Below are 15,143 nucleotides of genomic sequence, written 5' to 3'. Positions count from 1 at the left end.
GGTGTAACTAAAATTTAGCTCATTTCAACACCAAATTCGATCGTTTGTATTGCCTCATTAAATGACTGAGTGAGCCTTGCCAAACAAAAGAATCGGTTGTGCAGGCTGCTAACTGATCACATTATGATTACTAGACTGCTGCGAGAAATCTGTCAAATTCGACGCGTAACTACGGCGCATTTATTACTCCGTACACTATTGCAATTAATATCCATTGTGTTTACATGTACCTTTGGCCTGTGACTAATATAAATTGCCATTAAAGGTCATTTTAATACCGTATCCATCGTTTATAACGAAATTTGCTTCATCGGAAGCTGTGGTACGTGCGGCGCGGGTGTGTTGTGTTATTTTGATTGCAGGATTGCTATGTACATAGGGCGCAACTATAATAGCTAAGAGAGTAAGTAAACCCTTTATAATATTAAAGTAATGCAGCCGTTATAAATATGCATTTTGCTTCAGAACTATCCATCGTACCCGGGGGGATCACTCAAATATGACATTGTACGCATGCGTGACCAAATTTTTTTCAAACACCCCCTAAACGAGTTTTACCCTACCAGCAAATTTAGCCCCTTAATAAGGTAATTTAATATAGAATTTACCCCCTAATGAGTTTTTTGGCCAGTAAAAATGAAAAAAATGTACCCTTTTTGGACTCGTAATTTACCAAACATTTGAGAAGGTACCCCAAACAAGTTGTTCAGTTTCAGAAAACTACCCTTATTCTTGAAAATCAGTGTTTTTTAGACCCTAAATGCGTCACTCGCGTAACTCGCCTTGCCTAAAAAAACACCCCCTTTTCCTTGTTTTTTTGGTCACGCATGCGTACAGACCAATTATGTGAGTGGCCCCCCCCCCCCGGGCCATCGTAGATCAGTATTCAAAATATTAATTTAACATAGAAAGAACGATGGTTTATTTACGCTCATTTTGATACCCGTTTTACACAAACGCTTTCCCCCTCTGATGCTTGCCAAAATATCTTTGCCCCAGCTAGCCAGGGGTACAAATAAGGTATCATCAAATTACTATTCAGCTGACTATTGCACCACCTCTTAATAATAGGCACAAGAGCATGGTTGCGCTCCAGCAGGGCCGTCCCGTTCCGGCTGCGATCTATGACGGAGCCAGGCGAAGCCAACTCAAAGCTGGCCCTACATGTATACCTGCGTTCGACTGCGCTATATGTGTTGTTATCACCTATCATGCGACCCATATCCAACATCCAGTGAATTGGATCTAAGCCACAAATGGCTTCACTGTGCGAATAGTAAATTAACCCAGAGAAGCCATAAACACGATAAATCCTAGGGGACCGTTCATAAATACTTTGGTGGGGGGACTGGGCAAAGTGTGGGGGGACACAAAAAGTTTTGAGTTGCAGAATGGGGGGACCAAAAGTTTTGGTTACTAAAGGAGGGGGGTCAAAAAGTTTTTACCAAGAAAATACCAAAAGAACAAGAGCATACAAAATTTTTGCGCGCTACTCGCGCATATGTACCAATAAAGCCCTTTTTTACCCCGATTATGGCTCAAAATAGTGCAAAATAGACCTACATTTTTTGGCACGCTACGCGCGCTCATTTCCAGTATCCCATTAAACATGTTAAAGCCTTTTTGGAATCTCAAAGACTTTACATGTATGTATTCTACAGTCACTATAAGAAAAGGGTATATGTATGTATCCCACTGATAAAATGATGCAACCAGTATTTTTTTTGTCTTTGACCCAAAATTTATATTTTGCCTCCCTGACCAAGAAAGCTGGCTATGCCCCTGATAAAACAGTCTTAAGTATTAAATTGAGTATGTGCCCAGATGTTGCTCTCAATTTCCAGTGGCATAGCGACGGGGGAAGGTGGGGGCATGTGCCCTGGGCGGCACTCTTAGGAGGCGCCAAATTGACCAATTCAGCATTGATTCTGCGCCCCTCTAAGCGATGAAAGTCAAATTTTTCGCGCGCTTCGCACGCATAAAAGGTCAAAGTCATTTGAAAGATCAATTTAAGACCAATATTCAACTTCATTATAACCAAAATTAATTAATGGTAGGCCCTTTGTGCTCCGGGCGCAATAATTATTTCAAGAATCGGGAGCAACACCCATCCTTAGACCTGGGTGCCACAAGCCCTAGCTACGCCACTGTCAATTTCCTTTTTGTGTTACTTTTATTTATTTAATTATTGGTTATAAGAATAAAACATGTATTTTCAAAAAATTAGAATGCATAAATTGAAATTAAACTTCATACAAGTCACAGCATGTGAAAAACACCTTCAACTTTCATGTTTTTTGGAAACAGGCCTATTATAAATAAATGTATGAACAAACATGCAGGCCTATAATTGTGACTGAGTTTGCACAAATGGAGTAGCCCCCCTCCCTAGACCTTTTTTAACCTCATGTAAGGGGGGGGTCAAAAAGTTTTGTATGTCTAAAGAGGGGGTCAAAAAGTTTTATGGTTCTCTGGAGGGGGTCAAAAAGTTTTGACTCAAAAATTTCAAGTGCCCAGCCCCCCACCAAAGTATTTATGAACGGTCCCTAGGAACGTACAGTAAATATGCAAACCACATTATTTCCCAAGCAGATATAATCCTCATGCGACCTAAGGGACGCACCATTAGATTCTCAGGGGGGGCATGGGAGTTTGGGTCAGGCAGAATTTTTTTTTTTTGCCGCCAAAGGCGGCGGAATTTTTTTTTGCCGCCTTTGGAAATTTTTTTTTGCGCCGCCTTTGGCGGCGAAGTTATTTTTTCAATTTTAATGTACATTTTTATACAAAGTTGGGTGGGGGAAATTTTTTTTTTTTACTCATCAGTGAGGCAAAATTTTTTTTTTTTTCGTCTCACTGGTGGGCAAAGTTTTTTTTTTTTCTCACTAGTGGGCAAAGTTTTTTTCTTCAAAAACTCCCATGCCCCCCTAGAAATCTAATGGTGCGCCCCTAACCAGCTAACACCAAATAGCCCGCTCTGGCCGGCTGCAGCCTTCAAAATGCATTGATCACCCAGGTTGCGGCCAACCTGGGAACTGCCATAGCCAGACAGCACAGCCAATATTAGCAGGGTAGCAGGACCAGAGCGGAATCACCACGGTATAGAACGCATTTTATTTATATGCTCGACGCTCCCATGCGGGCTCCCATGCCTTAAGCATATGAATTCCTTTCTCTTGACCCAAAGGCTGGCAGTAAAATGGCCCACTTATCTTCATTTGGCGAGTGTCCTTTCTTCTTTTCCAGCTTGATCTATATTTTCTTTCCTGCATGGCTTGAGAATTTCGATTGACCCGGTTCCATCAGGATGTAAAAGTGTTAAAGTACTTTTTTTTATCATTTCATTACAGAGTTCATTTCGTTTAAGATGGCAGCCGAGAGCAGCAGTACAAATCAAGTGAGAGTGATGTTATGGTCGCCACCCAGATGTCTTTCCACCGTATTCCAGAAATGTATGAGCTATGTAGATGGCATCCAGATAATCAACGAACCGTATCAGAGTGCTGGAGCAAATAACCCTGAGATAATGAAACAGCTCACCGAAGGCCAAGGACAAGAAAGCTTTAACAAGTTTATGGCTACTGCAGAACAACAAGAACTAATCGGAAATCTTCAAGAAGTTGGTTGGGATGATTCGGTCTGCACCACTGCTTGGGTGAAGAATCTCCTAGAAGGACAGTTTCCAGAAAAGAAAGTTGTGTTCGCAAAAGATCTCATGTTTGGTATCCGAGGACAGTTTCATATGATTCCAAAAGGATACAAACATACCTTTATCATACGAAATCCAACTAAGATGACAATATCACTGAGAAAGAATGCGGAAATAATGTTTCCTGCACCTGAAGGTCAGCAGTTCAGCTTGCGGATGTTGCCGCCGCTGTTTAAAGAATGTTACCAGCCTCTACTCCAGCTAATAGAATATTTGAAAGAGAATAAAGAACAAACTGGAGATCCGATCATCATCGACGCTGATGATCTTCAGAACCACCCTGCTTCAATCGTTCGTCAGTATTGTGACGCAGTTGGCATACCATACAATGATAGCCTTCTGGAGTGGCCTGCTGGCGATGAGTGCGTCAAGAAGAACTGGTTGGTATCCAAGATGATGCTGCAAGGAGATCGCATAATTGGCTATTACGCAGCCGCGTTTGCGAGTACCAAGTTCCTACCGTCAAAGCCTTTGCCCCCTGAGAATGAAATACCGGCTGATGTCATTGAGTTTGCGAAATTTCAAGAGCCGTTTTACAAAAAACTTTATGATATGCGTATAAAACCATAGAAAAACATTTAATTAAAATTGTGAATATTCTCAGTCATTTAAATCCAGTCGCCATAATGTACGACATTATAATATGATTTTTTTTTCAATGTCCCAACTTTCACCTAAATGGAATCAACAGAGCAAATTTTAGCAAAATGTCATAATTATGACATCCAGTCCCCCTAGAACTCCAAGCTACATCATAAACTTTCCCAAAAGACTTATTTTTTTATAGTTTTTTTAAATGAAATTTCATGTATTATATCGTCAATACGAAAGGTCCGAATTTTCAATTGATGATCGGTTTTTCATACCAGCTACATACATTTTAAGTATATGTACATATCGTTAAATTTATAATGTTAATATTAAAAATATCAATTTGCTATACACATAGTTATGTATTTATATCGCCAATTTCAAAAAATCAAAATATCAAAAGGACGTATTCAGAATGTAATTTGGTGTGTCTGATATGCTTTCATGTCTCCCAAAATACTGTACAAACGTTGCTATCCGAGCCCTTAACATGTTTATTGGGATTATCATTAAGAATCTGCAGCTCTGTTTAACACGTTCGCTGAAAAAAAAAAATATAAGAAAAAAAACACGTTTCAGACATAGAGCCTCAAGCTTCATTTTCTGTAAAACTGGTGGTGTCTTGACAGTATATTTAAGACATGAGTCGGCAATAAAGTCGTCATCAACAATAGAAATCAACAATTAGGCTATTATTAATCTATGACACAAAGACATACGTTTGTAAAACGTACTGAGATTTGCCTATTGATGCTAAGGCTCATTTGCATATTGATTATGCTAATAAGTAGCGCGGGTTTTTTGGATACAGTGGAGGGGTGTGGTACCCCATTGACCGTATTCAGCCAGCGCAGGACAGACGTGCCAGTTTGTTTTCTCCTCAAACATCAGCTTCAAAAAGTATAATGTATGAGGGTGAACCTCAGCAAGATCTTGTTGGTGAACAGTTGCAAGCGTACGCGAATAGAGTGAACGTAGAAGTTCATCAACAGCAGGAGCCGGCAGGTCAAGCCCTGTTGCAGCAAGTTGCTCAACAGCGTGAACAGGTTCAGGTGCAAGTAGTCACGCTGGATAGTATTTCGGCCATAGTAAAAAGCTCTGTAAAAGAAGAAGAATATTTAGGTATGTATATTGTGTCATGTAAGACATGGTTGTTTTGTAATTTTGTATGCTCATGTTGCAATGTTGTTGACCATATCAGGATATGCTTGGTATGCATGTTGTTGGAACGCCAATAATATTCTATTTTTTGTGTTTTATAGATGAGGCACTCACTGCTCAGAAAGTGCAGGTAATAGATGCTAGTAAAGTGAAGCTAACCTACAGAGGAAATAGAATCCAGTACGATTACAACATTGAACAGAGAGATAAGATTACTAAGGCGATAGGTAAATTCCGTAAAGGGAATGTCCAAGGGGGAGTAGCAGATCTGGAAGAAACGGTAGCCGATATAAATAAAAGAAATAAGCTAATAAGAATAGCTGACAAATCTGACGATGGTTGGAAAGTTATGATGAGTATCTCGCCGATGAATTGGCATCAGACACCGATGACGAGAAGAGAATTAGAGCAGCGCAAAGATCAGCAGCTACAAAGTGTAAAAAGACCAAGGCGTCCCGTAATAGGTCAGCCCAGGCCCGTACGCAGGGGGGGGTGCGACCGCACCTCCCCAAATTTCCAAAAGTATACAAAAAGTCCCAAAATTGAAGAATTTGCGAGCGTAGCGAGCAAAAGGCCTTTTTGGTCAAAAAGGTCCAAATTGGGAGGAAAAAGTCAAATTTTTACAAAATCGCCCCCCCCCCCTTTGGAAAAAAGTCCACTTTTTCAAAATCAGCACCCCCCAAAAAAAAAAATCCTGCGTACGGGCCTGGGTCAGCCCCATATCGCCGGGATCGTGGTCAAGCAGGACAAGGACCTGCGGAGACGTTTCCTAACCCAGATTATTTTGGGAATTCTTTTCGTGGCTATTTTCAACAAAATAGACGAGCGGGTGGAGCGTTTGGTAACTACCCCGTCAGGGACAGGTCTGCAGACTACTATTTTGCCTGTGGAAAGACTGGACACTGGAGACGCAACTGCCCGGGCGTCAGTGGCTCATCATTCTCATTCAAACCAGCCAAAGAGAGTCAGTAAAGCATGAAAGGCAAATGGAGGTAGCGCAGGTACGCATGAATACAAATTCTGTGTTGAGCTGACATAAAGATAAATGATTGAAGTTACAACTTTGTAAAAAAAATTTCACCACAGAATGTGATATGAGAACACAGGTGATCATTGCATGAGCATAGACCTATGGAGAGGTCAAATGAGGTCAAATGAAATAAAGAAATACTGTGACTAATTATGATAGCATGTGTTTATCACAATTAAATTTAATAGATACCCAACAAAGAAAGGAACTGTGCACCAATATGGAAGGTCTCACTGGAGCAAATAGATTATTGGAGGAGAGTCAAGATTTTGTGGGCGACAATAGGGATACAAGGATGTCTAGAGAAGCTAGTTTTCCGAATGGAAGTGCCAAGAACTTTGTTGATGAACGGTATGACTCTGAATTTTATTTATCAAACTTTTTTGATTACGAACAAGGCAGTTCAGAACCGATTGTTCGAGGAAGAATGAAAGCAAACATTGATTTTTGGAAGGAGATTGGGGCTAATCAAGAAGTTCTGCAGGTTATACAAAAGGGATATAAAATACCTTTTGTGGGAACACCCCCACCAGCAAGTTTTCATAACAAAAAATCAGCAGTAAAACATTCAGAATTTGTGCTAGAAGCTATTATGGATCTTCTTGCAAAAGATCTTATTGTGGAAGTACCAAGTCCTCCTGACATTGTAAATCCCCTGTCTGTGTCGGTTCAAAGTTCGGGAAAGTTACGTTTAATTTTAGATTTGCGCTATGTAAATCAGTATTTATGGAAGGAGGGAGTTAAGTTCGAAGATTGGAGGGTAGCGCTGGAGTATTTTCAACAGGGGGATTTTATGTTTTCCTTTGACCTTAAATCAGGGTACCATCACATCGATATATTTCCAGACCACCGTAAATTTTTAAGTTTTGCTTGGGAGATTGAAGTGTAGTAAGATACTTTTCATTTCAAGTGTTAGCGTTTGGTTTATCAACCGCGCCTTATCTATTTACTAAAATGATAAGACCATTAGTGAAGTTCTGGAGAAAGAAGGGTTGGTTTGTAGTAGTGTTTTTAGATGATGGGTGGTGTCGAGCGTCATCATGGCAGGAGTGCTATAGTATATAGATTCAGTTAAAAGCAGATTTATTACAGGCAGGCCTAGTACCGAATATACAGAAGTCTGTTTGGACGCCGGTCCAAAATATTGAATGTCTGGGTCTGGGATGGAATGCAATACAAGGTACGTTACAGGTAGTAGACAGAAGAGTATAGGACATTTTATGTTGTATTGAGAAATTGATAGCAACTTTGCCACAGATAACAGCCAGGCGGTTAGCAGCCTTTGTAGGTAAGATTATTTCCTTGTGGCCAGTCACTGGACATGTAGCACAATTGAGAACCAGATTTTCTTGCATGCAAATATGTGATCGCAAGCATTGGGATAAAGATATTTCTTTACAGAGTGGTAGCAAAGTTATTGAGGAAATAATGTTCTGGAAGTTCAATTTACAGAGTATGAACAGAAGAGTTCTTTTTTAATATTCTATGCCACAGGTTTTGGTGTATTCTGATGCAAGTTAATTCGGCTGCGGAGCCTGGACTGCTCAGTGTGGAGGTCAGGAATTTCAAAGTTTATGGTCGGAAAATGAAGTAGGTAAGAGCTCCACATGGAGAGAATTGAAGGCTGTTGCACTGGCAATACAGGCCTTTGAGCCGAAGTTAAGAGGAAAGAAGGTAAAAATCTTTACTGACAACAAAGGTGTAGAAGCTATTATAAAGAAAGGAAGTATGAAACTAGATTTACAGGACTTGAGCATAGCTATAGCAGAATTTTGCAGGATGATTAATGTAAATCTAGAAGTGCAATGGGTGCCAAGGGAGCAGAATATAAGAGCAGATATGCTGAGTAAAGACATAAATTTTGACGATTGGGGAGTGTCTCCCATATTTTTCAGGTCTTTCAATGGTATATGGGGCCTCATTCAGTGGACAGGTTTGCAGATGAGTGCAACGCCCAGTTACCAACCTTTGATTCAAGGTTTTGGTGCCCCAACACAAGTCAGGTTGATGCCTTTTCAGTTTCGTGGAGTTCAGACAACAACTGGTTGGTCCCACCAATAGCCCTAATAGGACACGCTATTAAGCATGTGAAAGTGTGTAGGGCATTGGCTACTCTTGTAGTTCCAGCATGGCCATCTGCCCCATTTTGGCCACTTTTGTTTTCGAAATCTAGTAATTTTTCTCGACTAGTGGCCCATATTATAAGAATTTCAGATCCGTCACACATATTTGTTCAAGGCCGTACAGACAAATTTCATGGTGAAGTTTTATGTGTGAGGTTAGACGGCAGAATGTGAAGTTCCATACCCACATGGGATATGAGGAAACAATATGAACACCAGCTCACTGGAGCGAGTGTATGAGATAGACGGAATAAGCCGATTTATAGGAATACTCTCGGGAGTGTGATATAATAGATATTGAAGCTCAATATGAAGCAAGTAACTCACGGAGGTACATAATGTACATAATTATGTTTATATATGCAGAGACGCAGTGTTTCAACCCACCTTACAGAGGGTGTTGGCAGCATCAAGGGCAGAAAGTACAGTAAAGAAATACAAGCAAGGATTTGCGGCATGGCAGTGCTGGTGTAAAGAGCAGGGTATCTCAGCAATGAAAGCGAATCAATTTGACATTGCAAGGTACTTTATAGGGCTATTTAATGCTAATGCTCCATTTAGCAGAATTGAAACCGCATTCTATACAATAAAGTGGCATTTAGATTGTGCACCGGAGATTATCCAGAATCCTTGTGATTTGAAGTTCTTAAAGTTGCTTTTGGAAGGGTTGACGACCCACAAATAGGAAGGAACCAGTGACTGCAGAAATGCTTAATAATGTAGTAAGATTATACAGTAAGGGTGATCTTAAAGACCTAAGGATTTGCGCAATGATGTTGACAGCTTATGCAGGATTTTTAAGATATGATGAGTTATCAACTTAAAGATATTTGATGTTCAATTCTATTCTTCTCATATGAATTTATTTCTAGAGAAAAGCAAGACAGATCAGCTTCGTGAAGGAGCTTGGGTAGTAATAGGTAAGACAGGTAAGAGCACTTGCCCTGTAGATATGCTCACGAGGTATATGAAAGGTGCTGGTATAGAGGATATGCATTCTGATCAATTTTTGTTTAGGCCACTTGTGTACAGAAAGTCAAAAGGGGAGTTTACCCTCAGGTCTGGTAAGTTGTCTTATACAAGATGTAGAGAAGTATTCAAGGAAGCACTAGAAGGTATTGGGGTCGATTCTAAGAAGTTTGGACTTCATAGTTTAAGGGCGGGAGGGGCATCTGCAGCAGCAGCGGTAGGGGTGCCAGATCGCCTATTCAAGCGGCACGGGAGATGGAAGTCAGATAATTCAAAAGACAGGTATGTGAAGGAAACACTCGCAAATAAGTTGGTGGTATCCAGAAATCTGGGTATTTAGTAGTTTTAAATAATAAAAGGTTGGTTCATATTGGTTCATATTGATAGGAGCATAAAGTTGTATTCTAAACTGATATGTAATGTAGAGTAAGTTGCAATTGGTATATTCGTTGCATGGATTCATGCCATAGAATATATGGTATTATGTTGTGGTGTAATTCAAATTATTCAGGTGGCGGCAATTCATTCTCATAGTGTCCCGTTCTTTAGTCTTGACACAGGGGAAGAGCTCAAGTGCTCGGCGCTGACGTACGTATATGATTGTATGTGTTTGGTAAGCAAAGGAGACAGGCTCAAGAGGAAAACGTTTATTTCCGTTTGAGCTTGCGAATTAGGAAATAAATATACTTCTAGTGCCCGTTTCTATTCATCGTTATGTATTCTTCTCCCGTGCATTATTTTCGCAAACTACTTCACGTGCAGGTTTATATAAACCTGCACGCTAAACAATACATTATCTAAAACCCGCACGTTAAACAATAGATTTTAGATAATACATGCACGCTCAAATACTAGAAGTACTACTTTCACATTACTATATAACTTATATAACTATGTTCGATATATATAGTTATAGGGTATGGTATTTTTTTCATGCGCACTTTGTAAATCATAGGTTACAAACTGTTCTATTTTGCAACTATCATTGCCATAAATTATAATTAATGAACTCAAATAAATCAAACATCAAATGAGAATAATCGAGCTTCTATTAATTAAAAGGGCTAAAAACAGGTGGACCATAATTATACAAGATGACACCATTACAAAATAGTCAGCATTTTACAAATGAATTACATGCAGGCCTATATTTAAGATAACATAAACACGCCCGAGAAACACACACTAATAGCGCATAATATCATGATCATGCTTTATAATACTGAACAAATTGAAAAATTCCACTGTCGTGTGTTTTAACAATATTAGTAGATTTTAAAGTTCAAATTGTAGAACTATAAAGTCCAGTTGATATTGATATATAAGTTTATTCTCTCATCTCCATTCACCTTAGTACTACATGTAGTGGGAGTGGGACGTCAAAATCGATTGTTTCCAGGTCAACTGCTTCAGTGCTCTCTGTGTTCGGAACCACGATATTAAATGATCACAACATAAAGTCAATTGGTTACAAACCATGCGTGAATAACTTACTAAAGTGTGACGTATGGCGCAATCGATACCATTGATAGCTAACTTATACAGTGATTGATTTTCTTGACCAGTTACTAGTAAATGCTACCTGGTCAATGACCTGACGGTGTTTTTAAAATATAAGATATTTTACCTAATATTCAAACTAATATAATGAATGCAGCAATTAATATTGCCTATTGTTTTAATACACTCAAAGTATATGACGGATAATGTACTCGTGCAAATGCATTCGTCAAGATAATCGCACTTGCCATGGAGTTATTTCATTTAGCTCTCGAGCCTATCGGCTCTCGAGCTAAATGTAATAACTCCACGGCGCGTGCGATTATCTTGACTAATGCATTGCACTCAGTTCATTATCCTTATCATAACTCATTAACAACAATAAATCAGGCAAGTTTTCAAAGTATATGATTTGTAGAATAAACTTTGCAAAACATCAAAGTGTTATTGTTCAATAATATGTTGATTTATATGAAATCGATTTTTGGCTACTTCGACCAACAATACATTACCCTTAATAAGACACGTCCGAAGTGCATGACTTGCATGACAACGTGAGGCTGTAGGTGAGAGTCTTACATTATAGACGTTTTATGTCAAAACCCAACAATGCCAAAGGAGCGACCTTCTCACATATATACTTGTATACTTGCGCGTTCAAACAATTTTTGAATATATCGCGCTGCACTACAAACAGGTTGCACTCATCACCTATGTATCTGCAATCATAGATTGAATGCAATGTCGCTCTTTTAAAGATACTAATCTTACAGGTGCGAGTGATCAGCATGATATGAATATTGAAAGAATTACGATCCAGGTCTTTATCCCTGCACTTTGACATCTCATGATGGTTCAATGCAGAGGTACCGCTTGAACGTACTAGTGCAGCACGATATATTCAAAAAAATGTTTTAACCTATTGCTGTGGTAGTTAATCTGATTATTACGTCACTTCGACAGCGAATAGATTTAAAGGGTATTAAATAAGGATTTCAAATGGGGAATATCTCAGAAGTGCTCATTTTGTGAGACTATGGTGAGACAGATCAAATATTATTATTACAGCAACAACCGCGAGTAACAGACATATGACTACTGGCTGACTATGGCGTTGACTCTACATGACTGCTGCGAGAAATCTGTCAAATAGGACTCGTAACTGCGGCGCATTTATTACTCCGTACACTATTGCAATTATTCATTTGTGTTTACATGTACCTTGAGCCTGTGACTACTTATTCAGCCATGGCTTAATTCCGAATTGTCACCTAATTTGGGTGTACTTTGTCTTGGGTCCAATCTCTATCATGGAAAGTTTGCTATATCTTTCTAAATATAATGATTGTTTGTTCTAGATTTGTGTTTTAGCGTTTCATATTTGAAAGAACTAATGTTTAATTGCAACATTTCGAAACTACAAACCCAAACTGGGTGCTATGATGTACAAGATTGGGCTACGAGTATGCATTTTACCAAGTTAGCAATAGGTATTTCCTTCATGTTGCCAATGCATGACTTTCTTCATTATACTCAAAAACGGATTTTATTATACATGTACTAGAAAGTTGTTTACGTGCATATAGGCTCCTTCACAGTCGGTTTGTGTTGTGTATGTTTACAACTGAGCCACATATAGACTGGGTTGCCGGACTACCAGACAAAGAATCTGTTTTTGACTATAATTTGGCCTCCTATCAGTTTTACTGATAAGATGGCTAATTGATTTGACTATAATTTGGCCTCCTATCAGTTTTACTGATAAGATGGCTAATTGAAAATAAACACTTATTTTGTAAACAGATAATGCTCTGTGGTTATTTATGGATGGAAACTTAGGAAATTGCTATTAATGAAATAATTAATATATTAAACATACATTTTGCTTTGTTAACGATTAAAATCCGTTCACAAATAAGGTTTTTAGAACATTTTGAACAATTTTGCTCTATGAAAAAGGATACAATTGCACCCCTGCTGATCTGACTACTGATAAGCTGTCAACAAGCATTGACAAGTAAAGTGTGACCACTAATTAAACAATAATAATGAGCATTATCTGACCATTCCCTGATCTGACCAGAGCTGGGTATAAATAGTGCACTACTACCAACACTAATTGATGTTGGGAGTGACACTAGTCGTCGAGGGGGGGGTACCAGTAATTGGGGTAGATAGTGGCTTTGGTTTTATACATTTTTGGTACGTGTAGAGCAACCGGTAATCCCTGGGATTGAGTAATCAGTCTTTTTGATTAGGCCAATGAAAGTCGATTTTGAGTTTCCCGTCACCGCCCTCACTTCATTTTCTGACCCTCATTTGAATTCATTATTGTGACTATTTTTAATATACTTTTGAATCTCATTAGGGCTAAACATCCATCTTCAAGTGAGTGAGTGGCAAATAACAACACATTTTACATTCGTGTTAGTCATATAACGAAAGGCAGAAAAATAATGAATAATGAAAAAGTTACCTCACTTGTTTTCAGAAATTATGTGACGGGAAACTCAAAATTGACTGTTAGTGGCCTTATGATGTGATTGTAACTACCAGTAAACTATACATTGCGAATAAACATATCTAAAATTAATTACCATGCTTCAGTATCAAGGTTAACAGTTACTGATAATAGATAATTGGATTGTCATGAAATGTGGTTGATATGAAATCCCTTAATTAAGCAGCAAACATTCTTAAGGTTATCTGAATATAGATTGTTGGATTGTTGTAAAACTCAGAGGATGTGATTTCAATTGAGCCGTTTTTGTGGCGGAGGGGCCACAATATAGGCATGACTTTGTGAACGGCTTCTAATTTCACTCTTGCTAGATTGCCTTCGCAATTGTTTTGCTAAAATTATGCCCAGCTCAGAAATAAAACCACAATTTGCTTGGATTTTATTTTATTATTGTTTTCTGATATGCACGGGATAAAATGGTGAGCGTATATTCTTTGTTTAAAATACAAAATTAGGATTTATAAAAACACCAAATAAATCCTGACCTTTGTATGCGTTCAACCAGTTTACCGTGTGCCTTAGAACCCGATAGACGGGTGACATTTGACCACACACTAGGATCCACAACATGCTCATCTATCATGGGAACAGTTCTTAAACTCTAATACAGTTGTACATTCATCCTTTGTACACAAACTCATACTCTGCAACTTGAGGTCAAATTTTGCACTATGATTATGTAATTGAGGTTATTGGACTATGCCATTGGGATGAGACTCTTATGGTCCATAGTGTTAAGATCAATTAACGAGCTTTCTTAAACTGATGGCTTTTGTTTGCTAATTACCATAGAATCTATATAGCGGTTACTCCATGATTGGATTAAGTAAATAACTAAATCCTGTTATCTATCCAGCAATGTTTGCTTATCTTAATTATTGTAACAAACTGTAGTGTACTAAATGGCACAAGACAGAAAAGGCAAACAGACTGAAATTTAAAGTTTTAAATTAGAGAGTTGACAGGAAGTTGTAAGAGTTAAATTGTTATGGATATATGATTGGTGTAAGCGCGAAAATGTTGAATGTCATATCAAAGTCATCCGAGGTGAATTAAGTAATGTCAATCACAAATTGTTACAGGTCATTTGAGGTGGACTAAGTTTTGGATTGTACTCCTGGAACACTAATATAACCCTAACCCTACTCGAACCTTTAACCTAAACAGAACACCTTCCCCAATCAAACACATTTCTCTTGCATTTGATCATCTTCTACTCTTCCCTAGAAAAATCATTATAATACCAAATCTACACACCATGGAATTCACCATATCACGTCCAAGTTCACATTGGGCGCCACATTCCTTTTTTAAAGGAATTTTTATTTACAAGTATGAATTAAATGTAGACCAATTTAGCACACATTTTCCAATTCAGCTTTCGACATGAAAATTTTGAGTATTTCCTAGTATGTCATTGGTGGTATTTACCAATAAATGCCAATATTTCGCACCCGGTTAGTTGTGCCAAACATTCAAATTTACTAGCTTTCCAAGTACTTGCAATGCAAAATTATGAAACATGATCTTCATCCATGGCGT

The 15,143-nt window shown here is 38.5% G+C and overlaps 1 protein-coding gene and 1 long non-coding RNA gene across 2 annotated transcripts; both read left to right on the top strand.

Moving 5' to 3' along the window:
- The first annotated feature begins 229 nt into the window (after positions 1 to 229).
- On the top strand, positions 230 to 4,854 carry LOC140164469 (uncharacterized). Its single transcript, XM_072187750.1, has 2 exons — positions 230 to 403; positions 3,348 to 4,854. The coding sequence occupies exon 2, from the start codon at positions 3,365 to 3,367 to the stop codon at positions 4,274 to 4,276; it is 912 nt and encodes a 303-aa protein (XP_072043851.1). The 5' UTR covers positions 230 to 403; positions 3,348 to 3,364; the 3' UTR covers positions 4,277 to 4,854.
- Positions 4,855 to 6,196: 1,342 nt separating this feature from the next.
- On the top strand, positions 6,197 to 9,937 carry LOC140163944 (uncharacterized). Its single transcript, XR_011860436.1, has 5 exons — positions 6,197 to 6,459; positions 6,677 to 6,839; positions 7,983 to 8,082; positions 8,978 to 9,133; positions 9,484 to 9,937. It is a non-coding gene; the product is annotated as an uncharacterized lncRNA (long non-coding RNA).
- The last annotated feature ends 5,206 nt before the right edge of the window (positions 9,938 to 15,143 follow it).

This window comes from Amphiura filiformis, chromosome 11 (genome assembly GCF_039555335.1).
Source record: "Amphiura filiformis chromosome 11, Afil_fr2py, whole genome shotgun sequence".
Classification (NCBI taxonomy): Eukaryota; Metazoa; Echinodermata; class Ophiuroidea; order Amphilepidida; family Amphiuridae; genus Amphiura; species Amphiura filiformis.
This window is presented reverse-complemented; position numbering and strand designations above follow the sequence as displayed.

Coding starts and splice junctions, on each gene's coding strand:
- LOC140164469 (XM_072187750.1), top strand. CDS start 3,365: ATGGCAGCCGAGAGCAGCAGTACAAATCAAGTGAGAGTGATGTTATGG.